This window comes from Heliangelus exortis, chromosome 5 (genome assembly GCF_036169615.1).
Source record: "Heliangelus exortis chromosome 5, bHelExo1.hap1, whole genome shotgun sequence".
NCBI classification, from domain to species: Eukaryota; Metazoa; Chordata; class Aves; order Apodiformes; family Trochilidae; genus Heliangelus; species Heliangelus exortis.
In genome coordinates, this window is record NC_092426.1 from 12148201 (window position 1) to 12170854 (window position 22654).

The 22654-nt window shown below is 35.1% G+C and overlaps 1 protein-coding gene and 1 long non-coding RNA gene across 16 annotated transcripts in view; one reads left to right on the forward strand and one right to left on the reverse strand.

The window, feature by feature from the left end:
• Positions 1-22654, reverse strand: part of EML1 (EMAP like 1) — a 128318-nt gene that overhangs the window by 30478 nt on the left and 75186 nt on the right. For 4 of the 14 annotated variants that reach the window (XM_071745619.1, XM_071745611.1, XM_071745615.1 and 1 more), the window contains 7 exons: positions 22308-22370; positions 19756-19888; positions 14283-14330; positions 11021-11155; positions 8139-8167; positions 7214-7240; positions 3887-4016 (listed from right to left, as the gene is read on the reverse strand). In XM_071745619.1, coding sequence (XP_071601720.1) covers positions 3887-4016; positions 7214-7240; positions 8139-8167; positions 11021-11155; positions 14283-14330; positions 19756-19888; positions 22308-22370 — 565 coding nt within the window. Of the gene's footprint in view, positions 1-3886; positions 4017-7213; positions 7241-8138; positions 8168-11020; positions 11156-14282; positions 14334-19728; positions 19889-22307; positions 22371-22654 lie in introns of all 14 variants that reach the window. The other 10 variants (XM_071745616.1, XM_071745621.1, XM_071745620.1 and 7 more) reach the window with 5 other exon arrangements.
• The window catches only part of LOC139796963 (uncharacterized), a 43883-nt gene that overhangs the window by 13755 nt on the left and 7474 nt on the right, over positions 1-22654 (forward strand). The window contains exons 3-7 of one of the 2 annotated variants that reach the window (XR_011726226.1): positions 10103-10176; positions 11046-11555; positions 15352-15501; positions 19670-19804; positions 21724-22345. This is a non-coding gene — a long non-coding RNA (uncharacterized lncRNA). Of the gene's footprint in view, positions 1-10102; positions 10177-11045; positions 11556-15351; positions 15502-19669; positions 19805-21723; positions 22346-22654 lie in introns of those variants that run through there. The other variant, XR_011726227.1, reaches the window with a different exon arrangement.

Here is a 22654-nt window from a genome sequence, read left to right on the forward strand (position 1 = left end):
CAGAAAACACATGGTAAAGGAGACAGGATTTAATGACATAATATCCCTTTATTATCCTCTTGAATTTGCTAAATGCTAGACTAAGGCAATATTAATTTTGTCCCAAGTGTATTTATCATTTACTCCAGTTGACTAATTAAAACTAAAATTTAGGCTTGATGGAAACTCTAATAAGTCATTCAGTACATCTCCCTGCATTATATTAGGATTGATTGCATTATCCTTTGTGCAGCTTGATTGATTTCATTATTCTGGGCATTACCAGCCAGATGGATATGAAACTGTAACAGGGTTACATCATCTGTTCCAATTTATTTTTGTAGTATTTAAAAGGCAGTGGCCCAGATTCTGACGCTAGTCATATCAATACTAATCTAAAATTAATCCAATGAAATAACTGGAATTAATCCAGATGTAATCTCATTTAGAACAAATGTTAATTCAGCCAAATTATGCAGTTTTATTCTTCTGAAGAGTCATTAGGGAGAACAACTATTTTGGTTTTCATTTTTTATAAGAGCAGAGAGAAAAAGTTCTAGCAGAATCCTGGCAGAAGTTCACGCTAATTCAGTCAATATGGAGAAAATGGCTGTGATAAATGCGTGGAGAGATACTGAAACACCACTTGTTTGGTATTACAAAGATACCTGTGCACCACTCTCTATGGTCAGTGCTAACCCAGATAATCTGAACAAGTACTTAACTTTACCTGAGAAATAAGGATAGTTATCCCACATCTAAATAATGAATTTAGATAAGAGCTAGAATATCTTTTTTTAATAAATGCAAGTAGTGCACTTAATCATCAAAATGTTTGTTCAAAAATACAGCTTTTGGAATCCCAAACTGAAATATTTCAGGTAAAGTCCTTTCAAGTTTGAGATATTCAAATCCAAAGACATGTAAACATTTAATATCTTCAAATCACAAAGCATTTACTATCAATTCTGAATCTGTAAAGGTTAATTACTACTCTAGACTGCAGGACAATGCTTTATTTAAATTTATTTTTCTCTTTAAAACATTTTTGTTTCTGTGGAAAACAAAAATTTCCTAGTTCAACAATATATTATCAAGTTAATAATGAACTATTGGTTGAAATTAGCTTAGCAAATTAATTTTTTTTTTTTAATAGTGAAGTAAAAGCATTATACAGACATTTATAAGGAAGAGAGGTCTGTGCATAAAAATAGCTATAAAATGGAAAATGCTACATTCTTTGGGGCAAATCTCCTTTCTTTACAATTCTTCCTGTGGGGAACAATGCTGCATTCAACACTTCACATGACTGCTGTTGTCAAACACACTGGGTTTTTTTCTATCAGCCTTTTTTCTCAGATGTAAACTCCTGGGGCTGATCTCCTTCTCCTCACTGTTTCCCACACTCTGATTCAGTGGCTTCAAATTTGATTTGGTGAGTTGGCACTCCAGGGAATGTTACCTTGACCTTTTCTTTTCAGTTGGCCTACAGCTTTTATTTCAAACTCCTGCTTGCCAAGGGAGCTGATCTCAGACAGAGCCATGTAGATCACCATTCCTGCCCCAATGTCACCACAGCTGATTTCTTGCCTGAATTTTACCACCTCTGCTCTGGCCCTCCCTGACACTTCATCACTCAACATTTTTGTTTCTCCATATCTGAATATATCTGGTATGATCTGAGCCTTTTTTTGTTTGCCCAGATACTTGCTACCATGACTGTAAAACCCCTTTAAAAGGCATGAATCAGATTTTCTTCCTTCTGTTTCTCATAGTCAGCTTTGCCCTTTCCATTTTCCATCTCACTTCTAGTACCATGTTTTCTATTAGACTTTCTTACATTATAAAGCATTTCTGACCAAATCCCACAGCCAGGCTGATTTGTCCTCTACAAAGATGTTTTCTCTCACTGCAGTTCTCTTACCCTCTAAGCAAACAGCTCAGCTTCTCCCACTTTATTGGGAATGAGTGGCTGCAATATCACTTGATATTCAGCTATCTTCACCTTTCTGCTTAAATTATTTTACACTCCTGCCCCCAGCTTGGTGGGGTTCTTTGCCATCATTGTAGTCTATAAATTGGGCATTACCTTCTCTCTCTTTTTCCTTTTATTTTTTTTTTAATAAGTCCTTTATATACCTAGCCACTGGTGTAACTTTTTAAGCATTGATACAATGATGGGGTTAAACTGCAAAGAAAAATCTGAGAAACCTGAAAAAAAAAACCCAGCACTAGTTTTTTTTGGTTGTTTGTTGTGTTTTTTTTAATATGCTTCCTCCTCAATAATAATTCAGAGTTAGCTAGAGCACTTTATTAATTCATACTTTTCTATTAATAGATAACCTTTACATATAGGATTCTGCTAGGTATACAGGCAGATGTATATTCAAACTAAAAATAATACTCTTTCTGGTAAATATTCAGTCATTTAAATAAGCTTAAATGATAAACTAATGAGACTGAATTAATAATAATTGGTAGTTATCACTTCTTATAATGATCCGAAATACTAACTTCAGCTTCCATCTCTACACTGCTAATGACAATGTTTTGTTTTGTGGTTAAGCACATTTGTTGTTTCAGCAAGCATCCTAACACTTCCTACTCTATCATCCTTGGGCCTTCAAAGAAAAAGACACTTAACAAGCATAAAAAGACATCATTTGATTCTGTTGTGATTTATGCTGAGAGCCTCTACAATGATTAGATGGCAAGTGCTGCAAGCAGTATTTATCACTCTTATCTCAGCTGGTTTATTAATATTGTAGATTTTTTTTAACTCATCTTCAGTTATTTCTGTATGTATTATGTATGCAGTTCCAGCAGAGTGGGGCAGAACTTAGACTCAGCTGCAATAGGAATAGTAAGAGTGGTTACTAAATCTGCTATTAATCTCTTGTTAATACAGTGGGACTTCTGGAAATTCTGTGAATTCTGAAATCACATACAACTTCAAAAAAGACTATTTCAGCCTGTCTTTTAAATAAGAACAATGCAATTTCCTATTTGCATTGTTGTTTCTTAAAATAGAATCCTTGTGGAGACTTCATCTCTAAAGATAGTGAATACTACCAACAGACTCAGATATTTTATCTTCAATCATCTATCACACACACTAAGATTATTTTAAAAATGAAATTTAATTTCTTTTTTAAACAAAAAATATATTTTCTCAGTGCAATGTGAAAATTTCTGCACCTATTTCTTTCAAGTTAGAATTCTGTAAATATGTCCACTCACAGAAGTTAGCAGAAAATTCTGGTAGTTTGGTATTTATGGTGCTTAAACAGTTTAAAGTCTAAATCCAACCATTATTTTATATATAATATCATTTTTTGTATAATAAATATAATTTTATATTTATTAATATATATAAATGTATATTAATATATATAAATAGTTTTTATTTACATAATATCATCAATTGTATTGATAACCACATATAAATTGCAAAGCACTATTCATTTCAGGGCTTATTGAAGCACTGAAGTTGAAGATAGGATGGCTTTAAAGGACAATGGTGCACATTTTATAAAACAGTTTAAAACAATAAATTACTGCTGAGAATCAGCAAGAAGAACTGAGCTTGTTTTACTTAATAATCATAGCTCACTAAATTCTTACAATATGCCTAGTGTAATCTTTAGCTAAGTAGCATGCTTTAGACATAACCTTCAGGCAACACTTAAGCAAAATTTTTCTTACTTTATTACATCTGTACTTCACAAGGTGTAAAACAGGAACCTCAGAAAATTAACATCTGTTTCAATGGAATCTTGTTCCACTAATTAAACAAACCCTATTAATAATAATATTAATTTTGCTATATTCTAGCTCAAAAAATTATTTAAAGCAAATCATCAAGAAATTGGTAATTTCCAGTAGTCCTCTAGCACAGAAAGGATACACCCACTCCAGTTTAAGCCTCTTGGCTGGTAGTTCTACTTTTGCTTCCAAATTGTAAGATTCCACTTGCTCTTTGGGCATGTACATGGTAACAGGACGTCCACGAAGAAACATTTTTACGTATCCTTCTTCTACAAAAGGTCAGAAATGTTTAGTGTTACACAAAATAACCATCAGTGGAGAACTCCACTTAACAGTTTGGTGCATTACAATTACAGAACCTCAAACTTAGAAATTAAGCAGGGTTGGGTTTTTTCCTTTATCAATCTTAAGCAGAATTTTTTTCACCATACCAACTCCCTTTTTCCTCTAAATATTTTGATCAGCAGAATGAGAACTAAATGTCAGGAAGAACTAGAAGACTGAAAGGATTGAAATTAAACCTTTTTTTGTTGAAAATAATGTTACAGTGTTATAGCTTTTAAAATATTAAAAATGAAGGGGAAACATCAAAGATTACAATTAACGCAGAAATGCCACTTAAAATTAATTTTATTTTTTAATCAATATTTACAGCGGAGCATCAGCATCTAAAGTATTTTCCAACAGTTGCATTCTTTGCATCTCAGTGTAAAGGTATGCTTTACACTTGATACAGTGTTAGAGATACATTCAAAATAAGAAGCACAAACAATTAGTAAATGGAATCATGCTGATGTACATGCAGAAGAGTTATGTGCTTTAAGAATTACTAAACATTGAAATAGAAATGACAACATTGAAAGCACATTAAAAGAAAAGAAAATGACATACAGGAGAGAAGCTACAAAAACTGAACTGGCTGACAGAAGTAAACATTTCTAGAAGAAAATACTAAAAAGTAATGTGTTGAACTGGTAAGAAATATTTCTGGGGGAGAAAAGCAGGGATTAATAACAGATCTGAAAGTACTGACTTGGGGACTTCATGGGGCTTATAAAACTAGGAGATCTGGGAAATGCCATGAAGGTCTGACTAGAACTTTTGGGAACTGGCAAGGTCAAAGTGGGTCTCCTGTGAACTTCTGATGAAGTTTGTCCAGATTCAGAACGTGCTGGCTCTTGCTGCTTCATCGGCAGATCAAGTTCAGCCTTGTTCTCATGCGAACCAAGCAGTTTTGGAGTCAGTGATATCTGTAGAATTACTAGACGGAATAATCGTGGGCACAGAGGAAATGGAAGGGCAGAAGTAATAAAATCATGCAAATGAAAAAAAAATTATACAATTTAGGACGGTTAAAATTATGCTATGAATTGTTATGTATCACTACAACTAAATGACTATTTTTTAAATTTGAAAGTTAAGGCTTTATTTTAATTGGAAATAAGCATAAACTACAAATGCTGACTAAATGAATAAAAATTATCCGTTGAACAAATAAGCATCATAGCTATGCTATATTCCCTAAATATATGTGTATCTTGCCTTTACATTAATTCATGTGGGGAAAAAAAAAAATAATCTACCTAATCTGCCACAGTAAAGTTACATCTAAGGGCTCTCTAAAATCCCTTCATTTATAGAATTCACACATAGAATGAAAATAGAAAACTGAAGCTGAGAAGGAATAATAATGGTGAAATAATGATGACAGATGGCTGAAGATTAAGATGCCTGTTTAAATTCTAGAATACTGGAATTGTCTGAAAAAGCTATTCCCATAGATCTGTATTGTAAAAAAAATAAACTATAGAGGGCAGAGAATTAAAAAGCAGGGCATTACAGCACTACTTCTATGCACATGAAGCATCTATTCAATGAGCCTGAAACACATGCCAATACTACTGGTACTGGTACACTGGAAGTAATAGATTTTCAGCAGTGACAACCCCTGACTGAGCTTATCAAAGGCTGGGAATGAATGAAAGATTAATTCACTGAGCTGTTTTTATCACCTGACACTTACAGGACTCATAACACTCCTACCATGGAACTATATGGCCTAGTTAGCCAAAATTCCTTTTTAGAGTACATAGGAAAAAACATGTCCTTTTGGACAAATTAATCACATGTTAAGGCAGATGTCCAAAAACAAGCATAGTAAGTTATACTTTTTTACATACAAGTATATAAATGATGCCTTCTTAATGTCTCTCAGCTACAAAGGGGACTGAGGCTGACTACATCAGGGACAGAAATCATGCTGTGTATTTATTTCTTTGTAATAATAATTTCATCTCTATTTATTTTTTTAGTAATCCAAACACACTATCTGCATAACCAAGCTACATCCCTTTCCTTGTATTTTTCAGAACTAAGAAAGCAATTATAAATGGGAAAATATAGATGTAAAGACAGACAGTCATCAAACTACAAAGACAGATCAATGGTGAAACCTCTAGACAAATGTATCTTTTAAAGTTTGTAAATTTGAAATTGTTTTTGAAAATAATTGTAAAAATGACCACTACTGAACTAAAATAAGAAGGCAGATGAATGTATCTTTTAAAGTTTGTAAATTTGAAATTGTTTTTGAAAATAATTGTAAAAATGACCACTACTGAACTAAAATAAGAAGGCAGATGAATGTATATAGCATCTGCAAAGGAGATCACTACTGATTGCATGCATAAAATCATACAAAGAACACATGGAGACAGAGATTTTCTAAAGAACTCTGCCTTGAGAACAAACACTGTTTGCTTTCTGAAATTTCAGATACATTGCAAAGCTGAAAGATTCTGATTAGTGGAAAAATTGTTAGGATTTGGCTATCTCTAAAAAGCAAGACAAATCTGTATTTGTATCACAGACATAAACGTGCATCTTAAATGTGCATATTTACTCTACAGTTTAGCTAGAGCTTTAGAAAACAATATGTTATGTTTACCAAATGTGACTAACTCTGTTTTATGACAGACAGGAAGCACTGAGAAATTAGTTCAAAGTCTATGTGTCTTTATTCAACATTCAGAAAAATCTACAGCCTACTCAGTAAAAAAAAAAGCAAGGGAAAAACCAAGGCTTCTATAATTATGTTAAGCTAGCAGCAAAACAGCCAAAGGGGCAAACTCTAAATAATTCTCAGCAAAAAGTGCAGAACACCATTTCAAACACAGTGAACATCCACGTGTTGCCATATAGCTCTCTCAACATACTTTTTCTAATTCAAATTATTCTGAAAAATTCCACAAGAGTCTAAATTATAACCCATTATTATAGTGCACCTGAGGGTTATAATTCAGTAGCCTGTGTTACAGTTGGTGCAATATTTTATTTTCATTCACAAGAAATGGGAAATTTTTTAAATTGCAAAATGTGCACAAGTTAGAAAATAGCTTTTTAAACATCAAGCTTTCATCCCACCATTCTGCTTTGAGAGCTATGAGGTTTTGGAAGTGAAGCCTACCTTTGCAGTGTGTCACACGGCGCTTCCCTTGTGATTACAGAGACAGAGACAGAAGGGCTACATAAAGATGTGTTTGAATACAACAAACTCACTAAATACTTGCTCTGCCTGCTGTCCAGTTGTACTCTGCTGGGGGCCAGCCTGGTACTTGACAAAACACTGGGCCGTAATCCATGCCATACGTTGGGTAATTACAGTTGAAAGCCTTTTCCTCCAGCTAGGGACTCTCTTTAGTTCTTCTACCATTAATGTAACACAAAAATAACTCTTCTGCATACTATTCTACTTTGTATTTTTATTGAGATTGCTCAAAAGTTTGAAACTGCTGATTGGCAGTTACAAGGACAAATTCTGCTTTCACTTTTATATGTATACATTCATATGTAGAAGACAAATCTAGAATTCCAAATCTGTAGTAACAAGCCACCTTTTTTATTTGTAATTTGAAAAATTTTATTACAAGGCATTGAGACAGATGAGAAATCCTTTATCAGTAGCTGAGGGCTGCCTTCAATGACTAAATTAATATGACAGCATCATAGCTGTATTTTGGCATATGCTTTAAGTAACAAAACCTTAATACTGCTTTGAAATTAAAGATATATTAGGGTAAGAAGATGTGACCTTTTTCTTCTTACAAATAATCCTAACTGTAAAATAAATCTACTCGGCCAGTAAAAACTAGAGAGTGAAAACTGATCAGCTTTTTAAAATACATGTCATCAGTAACCTGTAAGTATCGGGTTTAGAATCCCAATACCAGTTCCTAGGCATCCACAGAAAAACAAAACAAAAAAACCCAAAACAACAACAACTGCAAAAATAAAAAAAAAACAACCAAACCCACAAACAAGCAACCTAAAAAAAATCTGTTATGTCATGTTATCATGGTGGTTATGGGCTTAAAAATTTTAGAAGTTCCTACCTGCACTGAACATTGGTTCCTTGGGTTTGCTGTGAAAACAATGGAGATATTTCTGTTTTAAAAATCATGCACATACATTCTGCACAAATAAGAATATCAATATAATATAAAATTTAAAAGATAACAAGAATAGTTTTGAGTGTGTGCATAAAAACACTTATTCAATTCAAATATTTACAAGGTAAAACCCAAGGCAGATGGAATTAATACCATCCTACACTGTGGCTCCTTGGTTGAAGGTGTTAAAACTTAAAAATTCAGTCTTGTTACACTCTAAAACTACAGACTTGCCTCTACCAAATACCAGATCCTTTCCCCTTACAGAGTTAATTCAGTTATAAGAGGACACAGAAACTGGTCCTGAATGGCTGCATCTGTTCTGGATTCCAGTTACTCCAAAGAAGTTTATAACCATAACAAAAAGCTAGGAATATGGTGAGATATTTTGTAGCTACAGATATATGTGGATCAGGAGGGGCTACTGTACAAATACTTGCATGGGTGCTTTCTTACTTCATGACTTTGCTCTTTCTGGATTTAAGGAGCAGAACAAAGTTTGAAACCTGCTTTTCCAAACATGGAACTACCCAACTGTGTCTTGATGAATGACATTACTTAATAAAACCCAGCAAGCATGTATCTACATGCTTTCTCTTCCCCACTAGTGTGCTGCCTGGAAGAAAACTTGAAATCAGTTTGTCTTTCTATCTTGAGAAAGTACTTGGCAAAACTTGAGGGGAAAATATATAAAGTCTGTGGAGAAATAAGAGACAAGAAAGCTAAGGGACTCTGAATAGTACTGGCCAGAAAAAAGCAATCTTTTTCTAGAAATGCCAGACATTGTTTTCTTTATCCTTTGCCCCTGTTGTATTAGTCTTGAGGGTGTAGTTTCTGATGAGGTATGAAAGGGACGTAAAGCTGTATTATGCATTTATTCTTCCTCCCAATTCCATTTTCTTTCTATCCTGTAAAACTTTTGAAATAATAGATTACTGTTCTGTTTCTTAGGGAGATCCCAAAAGGATCCTATAATTATGATGGAGAAATGCTGAAGCATGAGGTACCCCCAGAGCTATGATGCCATCTTCACATCTGTTCCTAGACTGCAGTAAGCAGAGAAAGAGAAACCAAAAAAGACATGAAACTGGGTTGGATTTTTGCACACAGTCTTTTTAAACATATAAGATTCTCTCTACAATAAAAATTGTAGCAAATAATTTTATAGTATTTTTCCTTTTGCCTTGATTCAACAGATATGTTGTGAATAATGCATTTACTTAATCACGAAAACCAAGCAAAACAAAACAGAATTCTACTGATTCTACACAATAATTTAGCAGCCTTTCCTGATATCAGCCTTGGCATTAACCATGCATCAAAATTCATGCTTCAATCTGGCATACACAGCCAATCTCATCTATATAAATAGCCTGATGTGTTGCCATTGTTAATGCTAAGCTTAACATTTTCTTTTATGAATGAAGATATTTTTAGAAAACAAGAACTTTATGGGATGGAGCGCTATTCAGAAATGCTGCTACATTAGAGACAGAATGCCTAGCTCTGAACAGACCATGCTGACTTATTGAGGCTAATAAAACTAATGTGAAAGGCTGATTCATGACAGTAATAAAGCAAATCATATGTACTTCCTAATTATACAAACCCTAACTACACACACAGCTCAGAACTCCAACTACTCTTTTTCTTTTTCATGAACCTGAGTCACCTCCTACTTACCTAACCCATAGGAAGGCTTACCCCTAGCTCCTAGCCAGGAGTTGGGACACACCCCTTAGAACCATCGGAGATTATGGTCATCATCCCCTTACTCCTTATGCTTAAAGATTCTTACAATAGTTTTCGATGGCATTATGATTTTTGTGTAATAGCCTACAACTATATACTTTGAAAAACAATAATTTCACAATTGTCTTTTTAAATTCTTGGCATCCTTTTTTCAGATTCAACTACAGACCAGACAGAATCATTCCAATGTCAAGCTGGAAGGCATGCATAAAGATCAAATAATACCACTGTGAGTAGATGGTTAAGTAACACCCTCTTCCTTACTCTTTCACACATACAGTTAACTTTTGAAGGATTGCTTTAGCCTCCAGTGTACAGAATCATACTTATTTTTCTTCTGGTCCCATGACTTTTGCACGATAGCCCAGTTCCAACAGGAAGCACGAGGCAAGCCTTTAGCCAGACTCTTCCACAGGATAACAAAGGACACTCTTATCCTGAAGTGAGAGCTGCAGTGCTGAACAACCTCAGTCTGCACATTATAGAAATCAGGAGAAACTCACTAACCATACAGTGCTTGTTCTCATGGTGACACCAACATCACCAGCTCCCAAATAAGGCAAGGTAACATATGTTTATTTCCTTGGGATACTTGCACATAATTTAAGCACTGTATCACCTGTGTGCCTTTGAATTGCCTTTATCTTGAACTATGAGTTTTCTCACTTTTGCTCTTCCTAGTCTCTTTCCCAATCCTGCTGGAGGAGAGGTAGTTAAGTGGCTGTGTGGTGCCTAGCTGCCATCTGAGGTCAAAACACCACAACCAGGAGCTTGAAGTACATGTCAGGAGCTTGAAGACCATGGGAAACCACTAGGACAATGGAAAAGGTGTGTTTAACAAATAAAAATTTCTCCAGGTAACTCAAGGTTCTCACATTATTTATGAATTGGAAATAAGGTAAATAAATTTCATATAAATTTGAAAAACTGTTTTATTTGAAATGTTTTAAAACATTGTTTCTTCCAACTGTTGGAGCTTAAAAAAAAGCTCCCAATATTTGCTAAACTAGAGAAATTCATTTTGGGGGGAGGCAGTAAGCAGAGAAAGGAGTTAGATATTCAGATAACGTTACCTTTCACTGTTCTTTTTACCACTAGATGAACTGCTGGTGGATCCAGTGCGGTTCCGACTCCCTTTGGAATCTCCATAGCTTTCTCTCCGACTGCCTGGGGATACGCGCTCAGATGAACTTGTTCGCTTAATGCTACTAATAAAAAGAAAGAGCAAATTTTACAGTGGCACTTGTAAAACCACTTACCTTTACAACAAATATTTTGAGAAATGTATCAAGTAGAACACTGATCCTAAAAATAACTACAACTTTGTTTTTAATCATAATTTTATTTGTTAAAGAGCCTAGATAAGATTTTTGCTGAATACGTCGTGCAGCAGAGCCAGACTGCTTTTTCCATAACCATAAAATAGAAGATGGGCTAAACAGTTATAGAGTAATTTCAATATTTACTTTCCAGGTTACATTTTAGATCTCTGACTACCACTCCACACTTTGGGACTGGGACTTTTGGATTATCTTAATAAGATGTGGAAGTTTTAAGGAGAATGCATATTACGTGGCACATCCAGCCAGACTACAGAGAATGTCTAAAGTAGGTCAAAATTTGCAAGCTTTGTCTTCATTCAGTATCAATAACTCTGTGGTTCAAAGATAATTTTAACACGTCCCAAAGTGCAATTCCTGGTGAGCTATCCTACATTTTTCTTAGCCTGTAAAAAATATATGCTTCCAACTTACATATATGAAGAGATGAGATGCCCCACACCTCCTAAGAGTTTCTCATAGGCTTAAGACTTGCCTTACTCTCTCACACTTCAACAATCTTTCCTGACAAGATAGCTATCAGGGAGCTCCTGTGCAACTTCATGGCAACCCTGAGACATTCGTCTCTCTCTGATGGAAAAACATGACCCAAAACACAAGCAGTGTTACTTAGTAAATTATGAGAAACCTACTCAGAGCTTACAACTAATAGGAGAAAAATTGTTGTGGTTATTTGCTTTCTCCCTAAAGTAGTGCTTCCTAGCAGGAGAGGGAGCAGTAAGGGTAAATGCACAAGCTTGGGTGATACTTTTCTTTTTGATGCAGTCCTTGTGCAGCAGAGGTGCAGGCAGTGTTATCTGGACCAGCACAATGGCCAAATGACAGGACTTTGTGTCAAGGTTCCATTTCCCCTCTACCCCAGTCTTGTGGTGTTTTCTACCCTCCAAAGAGCAGAATGGAAATGTCCCCTTTACCCATTACATCCTCATAACTAAATGACCTCATTAAGTGGCTCTGTCACCCCAGAAGCCATGGATACCAATGAACACTTTCAAGCTCACATCTCTACCCAAATCCCCACCACCACCCTCTGTGAAAACAATTTTCTCTGTTTCTGCTCCTTCAAGACCCAATCTCACCCCAGCCACCCCTTTTACCACCCCCAGAGAGCTCCCCCTTGGCTTCCAGACATTCCCAGGGATGCTCTGCTTATCATAAGGCTCATTTGGGCAGCCTTGAGGACTATTTCAACTTCATCTGGCCCTAACTATCCCTACCCTGTTATCTCAGTCAGCTCCTCAGGCTCTATCCCACTTTGTGCATGGTGTATGAAGGAGAGGCATTGGCTCTTTGTAGCTAAAGGGAACGAGACAGACTTCTCTGTCTGGTCAAAAAAAAACAAGTTTTAACACCTCAGCTGAGGCTGAGTTACAGAAACTATGGGAACATCTGAAACAGAGTCTTTCTGCAAAATTACTGCCCTTCTGAAAGGAAGTAAACCCCAATTCCAAGGGGAACTCTGCACAGCAGATGCATGATAAGGTAGCTTGACAAAAAGCTTTCTGGACCCTGCAATGACAGAAGCAATGTTCAGTGCTTCGTTTTTGTATTAAAACAAGCACAATCCAACCAGTGAAGCTGAAGTTGAAAGAAAAAAAATACTGTTTCTGTGGAGAGAGTGATGTAAGAGAGCAAGCAGAATGCAGTTACACACAGGCACAGAACAAAACAGTCAAGGAGAGGGGAGAAGGCAGTAAAAATAATTTAATTCTGTCTTAATTTCACAAATAAGTATCTCCTACACTAGCATTACCTAAATCATCTCAATGCCAAATGCATATAAAAAACTCCTCCCGTGAATTAATTAATACACTGTTATCATTTAACTGCTCTTGCTGTACCTCATAACATCATCCAATTTAATTCTACTGCAGTTAAAAAATAAAGCCATATGAAAATGTTTACTCTGCAAAAAATATTATTATTAGCACAAGTCCTTCCACTGCTTGATATACAGTACTTGCAAAAAAATCCCCTCTGTGTGATTTTGCAGAATCAAATCTTTATTTTGGCATCTTTTCCTAGTTATGGAAAAGGAGAGATAGTATCAGCCTTATATTCAAATTAAATTTATGAAATCACCAAATTATACTAATCCTAGAAAAAGTTTAACTTACAGATGCAATTTTAAACTAATTTTAATATTGCTTGGGGTCTTATTTTTATAGCTACCAATAGCTGAAAGATGAACACATGAATAAAAAAATAATGGTTGGGATTAAAGCTTAAAAGTAATGCTGCCTTAATTCTGAACAATGACATCTCATATCAGTATAAAAACTACTTTTCCCATAGGAAGTTACCACAGTTATTTTAAGCTCTTTTTGTTCATGTATATTTACTTCTTAATGTAAGTTGCAATGCTATCTTCTGACAAATTTTATTTTAAACCTTCAACAACAACAAAAAAGGTCAGTGAGGAGTATTAGCAGGCGTTTGGAAAAGAGGATTATAAATAAGTCCATTATATTAACTCAATTTTTACATACATACATTTTGGCAGCTGTAGTGTTAAACATCATTGATTATATCCATGGCTACAATAGGTACACTGTCAGCTGAGGAAGAATTTAAAATTATAGAAAATATTCATTTAACTTACAGGTTTGTAGGAATATAACTGGATTCCAGAATCTGGCTTCCACATTAGTGATATAAAAGGAGAGCATTTTCAATTATTAAAAAGATACCATTTGGTAACGCAATTTTTAACTTGTTTAAGACAGCAATGTGGTCTGAGACAACCCTATAATAAAAATTCTGTTAGCACGAAACAATGCATATACAATAAATGAAATTATTTAAGTTTTGCAATGCAGTTATCAATGATGAGAATGTTTTAAACGTGTACTTCTGAAAAATGTTAAAAATGGGAATAACAATTACAGTTCTACCATGTTAATGCTTGTACTGAAACAGCCCCTTTGTGCTGAACCGAAAAGGAAAGGAAAAGCAACTGAGCTTCAATGCTACAAAGCTATTAAGGATCCCTCACCTTAGACCAGGCTTTTTCAGTTTGCATGCATTGAGAAGATTCACAGACCTGCTTAATCCAGATTGAGAGGTGCATAAACAAAGCAGAATAAAAAGTGAATGCAACAATAAAATGTGAAAACAAGACATTTAAAACAAACTTACATTAAAAGACATAATTGCATGCTTTCAAGACATGAAGTCACGTGCAAGAGCAAACAACACAGTGCTTATTGAATCAGATGTTTGATCATTTCAAATCATACATTTAAGAACATCAATGTATCTTTGAATGACAAAATCTCATCAATGCTCCAATACACTGACCATTCCTAAAGTGACAAAAAAACCCAAAGAAAATCAGAAGCTATCTGAAGAAACAAGACAGATGATCCAGCTAGAAGACAAAGACTATTAAAAAAGCAATAAAGACAAGAAAATAAATCCTCATATATACATACACATACCACTGCATAACGTGAATGTTTCAGATGCTTGCACTACTGAACTGTGGTAAACAAATCTGGCCAAAATTAAAAAATACATGTAACTAATTATCAAAAGGAGAGTGGCGGGGATCAAAGCTTTCTATTAAAATAAAAAATAGCACACAATACTCTTAAACAGTAACTTATTATATTAATACTTTGAACTTTTCTAGCACTCTGACTCTCATTTAAATAAATTTGAATAAATTCTAGAATAACATTTGCCTGTAAATACCCATAATGTCTTTGAGCAAAAATGCACTTATAACTTTAATTGTTAGAGATATAGTTAAGTGGCGTAATAGTTTTGCCACTCAAAGTTCAATGGAAAGAGATTTCTTTTTAAATTTCTAATTGGTTTATTTTAAAACATCTTCTTTGAGAGTCAAGTGTTAAATAGAAGACTTAACTGAAGGTTCAATTCAGAGTTTGTGTGCATGCCAGTTACAAGCCATTGCTGCCCCCAGAACAGAACACAAAATGTTAATTCCAGGCGACTGAACAATTTCCTAGGGCCCATGAGTTTAGAAGAACAGGAATTTATCATATTAAAGTATTTTAGTCTCCTTACAAACAAAGTTCTTTATGTTTTCTTTGTTCCAGCTTCTTCCTTTTGATCTCCATTGTCAGAGTTTTGCTCTATTGTACTACTTTACAATCTGCTGGGGGGGAGAAAGAAAGACTGATTGTGTTCTTTTGAAAGGGAAAGTATGTGCAAGCTTGCAGCCTCCAGCAGCATCCCCACTGAGAAAGGTACTGTCCACATTCTCCTCCCTTACTTTTTTTTTTTCCCCTCAACTCTTGGAAACAAAGCCATCCTAGATTAGTCACAAAACCCTAGATTTTAATAGGCAACACAAAACATTACTACTGTGCACTGGACAAATTCCAAAGATAAATTTGGTGTTAAGCAAAGAACTTCAAGGCACATTACACCCAAAAGGAAGAGTGCAGGGGGAAGGGAAAATCCTACTCATGATACACTAAATTCATGTTACTCTGAATGAAAATGTCAAATAGTTATTCTGCATTAAATAGTTATTCAGAACAAAATTATGAGTGTTCAAAAAGTTGGTATTTAATATAGATTCTACATTTCTGCAGCATAAAAGTAGTAAATATACTCAATTTAAAACCAAAACCCTCTGAGCAAAGGTTTTTTGTGAAGAAAACTTGAAAACACTTTACAAAGGCAGACAATTCCTGATTATCTGTGTCAGGTGACTGTCCAGCAGAGAGCAAAACCCCTTCACTTCTGCTTTAGTTGGCTTGCACCTGGAAGCTGTTCAACTGCACTCACATGGCACCAAGGGCAGCCTGTCACCTCAGAGCTGCAGCATCCTTTGTTGATGGACCAGAAATTTTGGGCCCAGGCTCACCTGGCTTTTTGAATTGCATTATTTTATTACCATATATTTTTAGAATCTAATCTGTGGTTTGCATTTGGGTGTTTGCTCTATTCAGGTTATTTCATTCTTTCCTTAACTTGGATAATTGGGTGTTGACTATAAGAGGTCTGAATGCTGAAGGGGGTTGGGGGGTTTGATGCTCTCAGTTCTAATCAAAGTCAAGAGTCAGTTGAGGTTACTCAACACTTTGCAAGATCTGGATCTAATCATAACATTAGGCCCTATAACAGCCTACTGATATCCAGAGATACCTGTTTTACATATGGAAAACCAATATGCATAGAGGTTAAATGATTTGCATAAGGTCACTGAGAGACAATGTGGCAGAACTCAAATAAAAGCCTGCTAGTTCCACCCTTTCAGCCTTGAGTCTTTTTTATTACCTTCAGTTTTATATTTCTGCCAGAAGAAGTCATTTCCATTTCAAATATTAAAAGGCAAATCAGAAAATGTAGTGAACTCTGAACCACATCTCCTTGGTAATCCAGCAAGGCAGATAAGCAGTATACCAACCTGTGGGTTCAAATGAGTAAACCAACACATTGAAATACAGCTATTGTATGAAATGAGATTTTGTGTGCAGATGGATCAATAAGTACAGATATTTCTAAGCAGTTGAATGTATGGATGCACACTTGGTTCCCAGAGATCATTTGCATATATTTATATAAATATGCACAAAAGTTTCAAGGGAGGGACTGATGCCATTTCAGTGGGGTACCATGTACTGCCTGACCTAAATGGTGAAAGCAGCAGAGAACAGAGGAATCAGAAGTCACTCATTTGCTATCCATCTTTCATAACTGTCAAGTAAAACACCTGGGAGGGACTTGATTGATGTTTACCACTTTTCAAGATAAGGCCATAGGTAAGACAAAAAATGAAAATACTATTTTTCTTGTATGGTAATTGTAGCAGATATTGGTAATACACAACATCAGACCATAATTTTTAAAAAATATGCTGAAAAAACACCTTTTTTCTTTTTTTTACTTTTATTTCACTTCTCAAATTTTATTTTTTCACATTTTGAAAAAATTCTGATTTTATATCTTGGACTAAAGAATGCCTACAGTATTCTTTAGTAGCAGTTTTAGAACCACTTTTTATGAAAAGAGCGCTCTAAAACCATAAGAAAATAAGAACTCAAAAAATCCTTAAAAATTACACACTGTAAACTTTCAAAACTGACTGAAGCATCTTAAGACAAATAAACAAGTTCTAGCCCTTAAAAAAAAAAAAAAAAAAAAAAGCTATTTGCTCTATTTCCATTACTGTTTTATGCATACACATATACAGTTCCTGAATGTAAAAGGGTCTGTGAATTTATATTAATGAGTTCATAATGAATTCATCTACTTGACTATTTGCAAGTAAGCTAGTTGGAACTGTTAATACATCATACCTGAATACTGAATATTTGGAGCATGATGTTCTATCAAAGCATGAAATCTCAGCAGTTATTTTAAGATTATCAAAAGCTACTGAAAGCAGAAGGTAATTTTGTACAGCAATTCATTGGTGAACTTCTAACCATTCCACACGCTTCATGTTCAAGTATATTCCTAGGCAAGGCATAGAAATATACTTTTATTTAATAAAAAATAAAATTAGCTTGTTAAATACAATCAATACAGAATTGTAGAACATTTTAAGGGAATAAGTATTCACAGCATGTGGACTTCAAAATGCTTTTTTCGGGACACAAAATAAGCCTGCAGTCCTAAGCACTCTTATTAAGTGTCCATTTATTTCAGCAAAACTGCCCGTATGTATTTTTAATTTTCCAAAACTGAATATACATTTTCACGCTGCATAAAGTACCTTCAATCTAGCCTCCTTAGCAAGAGACAGGATAAAAGGACATTCAGTCCTTATCCTCTGGAAGACTCTGTCATACAGGAAATAACAAAGTCCAAAAATGTTTCTGAAGGACTTTCCAGTTGGCACTCAGAGGCATCCAGCCTGCAGTTGGGTCAGGTAGAAGGGCTGCAGGGTGTCACTTGTCTACAGGGATATAACCCACTAAGATAATGCCTACAGGTCACAGGCAATATCTGATGGACCACGAGATTTATGGAAAGGTCTCTCAGGACAGAGAAAGGACAACACGATCTTGTCCTGCATTTCATCCACTCTACTTTGGGGCAAAAAGTCCTATATTGATCCTAGGAGATAGAGCATAGGGACTCAGGAATCACATCTTCTGTACACAAATGAAGCATGCCAATGCTTGTGCTCTCTCATGTGTCTTATGAGTACTATTTAAAATGTAATAGTGAGAATGAAATTACAAGAATTAAGAAAAAACAGTTTGTAAAGAAGAAAATTCAAAATACACATAAATAGTGTTCCTTATTAAAATACTACTTTATTTAAAGCACTAATTAATTTTCAATTTTAAAAGGCAGGTTCTTCCACCCATTTTCAAAATTCTGATAACATAATTCTGAAAATGGAATAGTTTCTACAGTATTTGCCTTTCTCCTCTTATCTTAAGGGCTGATTCAGGCAAACTTTCCACAACCTTCAGCTATAGTGAGCTTAGGAGTTCATTTGTGCAACACAAATGCAGTACTTTCCAGTTTTAATTGTGCATATCTTAGCTTCTCACTTCTCTGGAATAACAAAACCTGAAGTTTCCTGGAAAATTAGTCCCCTTCAACACAAGAACAAAGAGAGACATATCCTTAGTCACCATCTCCCATTTAAGGAAAAACTCTCTTTACAAAAGAGAGCCCAGCTGTTAGCAGGTTACTACTCTCATCTCTGCAGTTTGCCCTATTCAGAGTTGACAGTGTCATCACTACAAAAACCTGAGAATGACACACAACAAAAGAAATGGAAAAAAAAATTAAAAAGAACAACAACAACAACAAAAAAAACCCAAACAACAATTATCTTTTACAGGCTAACCTTACAGATTAGGACCACAGTAACTGTAACATGTAACTTGAACTTGCTGCATGTTCCTTATAACCAAGGTGTATAAAACACACAGCCTGCTTAAAAACAACCACACACACACACAAAGCAAATTGAGATAGAGCAGTAATTTTTAAAAGGACTTAAATAGATGGTAATGGTAAGATATCTAAAGATGGATGTTTTCATTTGCATAAATGTGCTACCCATAGAATTTTCCTCCTCCCTGAGATGCTTCTAACATTTCACATACAGTTTCTATCATAATCTTTATTGAGAGAAAACCACCAAAGTTACCATGCTGATTGTTAATGATAGCACAATTTCTTTGAAGACTACATATCATCTATTAGCCACTAAAAGAATTTTTGCATGACTTTTCATGTCATGTAGTGCAATAGCAGAGTAGAAATGCATTTTTCTCTCTATGCTAGACTGTAGTGGCAAGAAAATAGCACAAACAAGTAGACAAAGCATCATGCATTCTTTCAACATTCATCTTAACTTTTAACTTTAATGAGACCAAAGAAGTTTAAAGCCTCTAAGGATTAAATCCATCTCATTTTCTTTCTGAAATAACTATTTAGACCGCTGCTTTGCAAGTAAGAAAAACTACATGTCTAGAAGAAGAAAAGAGGATAAATACTTGACAATGTTTTGGATAGGTGTGTACCTCTTTGCTGCTGGTGATACAGTCTCCTTTCTGCTGCCTGATGGAGAAGGTAAAGAGCCACTTGGTTTCTTTGGTAGCACAGTTCCATTATTAACAGTAGTCCTTAAAGGCAGGGTTTGTACCAGCGGCCTTGCTGTAATACAAGCAGAAGATGAAATTATTATTTTCTTCTTTTTATTTTTTTTTTTTTCCTTTTCGACCCCAGCAAACAACACTAGAATATTTTAAAATACCTTTGTGGTATGCCATTTTTATTTCATTATTGCCAAATTTGCCACAGATGAGAGATTTAAGAAGGAGATACTATTGGTTTTTTCACTTAAAATCTTATCAAGCAAATCATCTACATATGGCTTAAGCACACAATTCTATAACCTGCCTCACCTTTAAAACTCTGTCCTTGTTCAGTGAGGTTACTGGTAAGTGCAAAGGTACTCCCCTCCTGCCCAAACCAGTTTTTCTCTCTTAGAAGAGAGATCTATCTCTTGCCCAGCTGGACATAACTCAGAGGAGTGCTAGAAGTGAAGACAGACAGGCTGCCATCTCAGAAACTTCTGTTCCTTACCCATAAATATTCTTGCAGCTTTTCCATGAGCAAATGATCTATTAAGTAATCACTTGTCCCCCAAAACCACCATTATTCTTTTAAAGAATGTGGGCTTAGGTTTGACAAAAAAAGAATTTTACACTTTAGTTCAAAAAAGTGATGGAAATCAGCAAAACAGTGGACTTAAGGAGCTGACAGTCTCCACCTATATTCTTTAGATCAGACACTGGTTCAAAAAGTGATATACATGTTATACCCGTAATCAACATTAGAGTAGCAGAAAAATTCCATTCACATGCATTAGAAATTAATGGCAAAACCTAACAGTGGTTAAACTGGCAAGCAATGAGTACAAACATGAAAATTACAGTGGACCATGCCCTAAAACATGGGCAAAACATGACTAGTGTGCTCCCTACATCAGGGAAGAAAGCCGTGTACATCACTTGAAATTTGACAGAACTTTGTGTCACAAGTCAGCTTTGTAAAGATGCCAGAAGTCTCTGGGTTCAGGGTAACAACATCTGAGAGAAGGTAGCAGTCACAAGTCACTTAAGGAACACAAGATAAAATCTCCTTGAACTTGGGAGAGCATAGTCAAGAGAGAATACCTACAAAAGTTCTTCAAAGACAAACTGCTGAGGAAAAATAATAATAATGTTAAAAAAATAAGAGGGCAAAAATAATAGAAAAAAAAAAAAGAAGTGTAGAGAGTTCTAGGCTATATTATGGTAACATCTTATTGTAGCACCGAGAGCAAGAATTTATTGACTTGTTTACCTGAAGTTTTCATATACTGAAGAAAAGAAAATAAATGTGAAAGTCTGTGCCTTGAGAAGTTTAGCTCAGTAAGTAGGATATACTCAGAAATGCAAGTTTCCAGAGAAATTTGTTCCTGAAGCTTAGTTAAGACATATACTTGCTTGTGATCTATTCAGCATTTATTTGTTCAGAGGGGAGAAATTTAGAAAACAAACCATAAAGAAATACTAAAGGAATGAGGCTTATTTGGTTTAGGGGGCAGAAAGTCTACATGAAAACAACTTAACAAAGGAAAGAAAGAAGAAAATCTCCATGCTCACTGAGAATCCCAGGGGCTGCAACTGCAGACGACTGATAGAGAGAGACAGTATCGTTTCTACCAAGGATAGGAAGACCAAATGTCCTTTGATTCTATGGGAAGCTTTAAGGAAAGGCTAAATAAGACTTAAATGAATTCATGATGTCTTCTAGCCCTGGCTTTTAATGGACTAATGTTGTCTTTAGAGTTCATACAAAACTTATATCTAGAGTAGTCATTATTCCAAATTAGATTCATTCTACAGCTTCATGCTGGATGCTTTACTGTTTTTTTTTTCTAATGTCCTGCAATGGCATAATTAATTTGTATGTATAAAACTAATTCCTGTTGTATATTACAGAATCATGGATACCTACAGTCAAGCAGCTGTGGGCTTGTTTCCTGGCAAGGTTTCTGAAGCTCGCAAAACTTTATTGAGGCTTTGAGTTCATGAATTAGAACAACAATTAAAGTTAAACAAATTAATAAAATGGTTTTGTTCTTTATAGTTATAAAAAAGTGCCTATTAAAAAGTAGCTGGAGCAAGCTAGGTGGAATCTGTTTATACTCCTAAACTCAGGAAACCAAAACTAGCAGCATCCAGGAATAAATCTCGCAACCTTTAACACAAATTTTTTTCAAATCCAATACCAGTCCAGAACAGAAACTTCTGGACATGGAGGATATAAAGCCCCATGGTCAGCTAGTGTAGAAAGCAACACCATGACAACCATAACAGGGCACAAAGAAAAAAATTACACATTATTCAATTAATACAATATTTACACTGGAGTTATTTAGTTTTATTTACAATAGTGGTAACTGACATTATAGTCAAACAATCCCAAGCATCATTGCCGTTAGAAGTCAGTAACTCAAACACAATCAGATTACTGCTTTGTCAGTAACACAAATTTTGGAAAATCTGTTGCTTCAAGATCTTACCTGTGGCAGAAGGACTGACATGTTTATCAGCCTCAGCAGCAGCTTTTTTAATCATACTCTGATCTATGGATTAATAGGGTTGTTAAGTTTATAAACAAGCCAATAATTGCAAAAGGAAACAACAACAAACACAAGTAAAACAAAGGCAGGAAACCGCACTGAACTCCACCAAGTAGTTGAATTAAATAAGGTAGGGGGATGGGGGAAGGGGGAAATCAACAAGCCCAAACAATAATCCAAAACACACTAGTAAAGGAGCTCCACAATTGGACAAGATAAACAACCTCACTTTCTGAGATGTGTCTTTTAAGATGCCTACCACAAATCCAGAACAAGAACACACACAA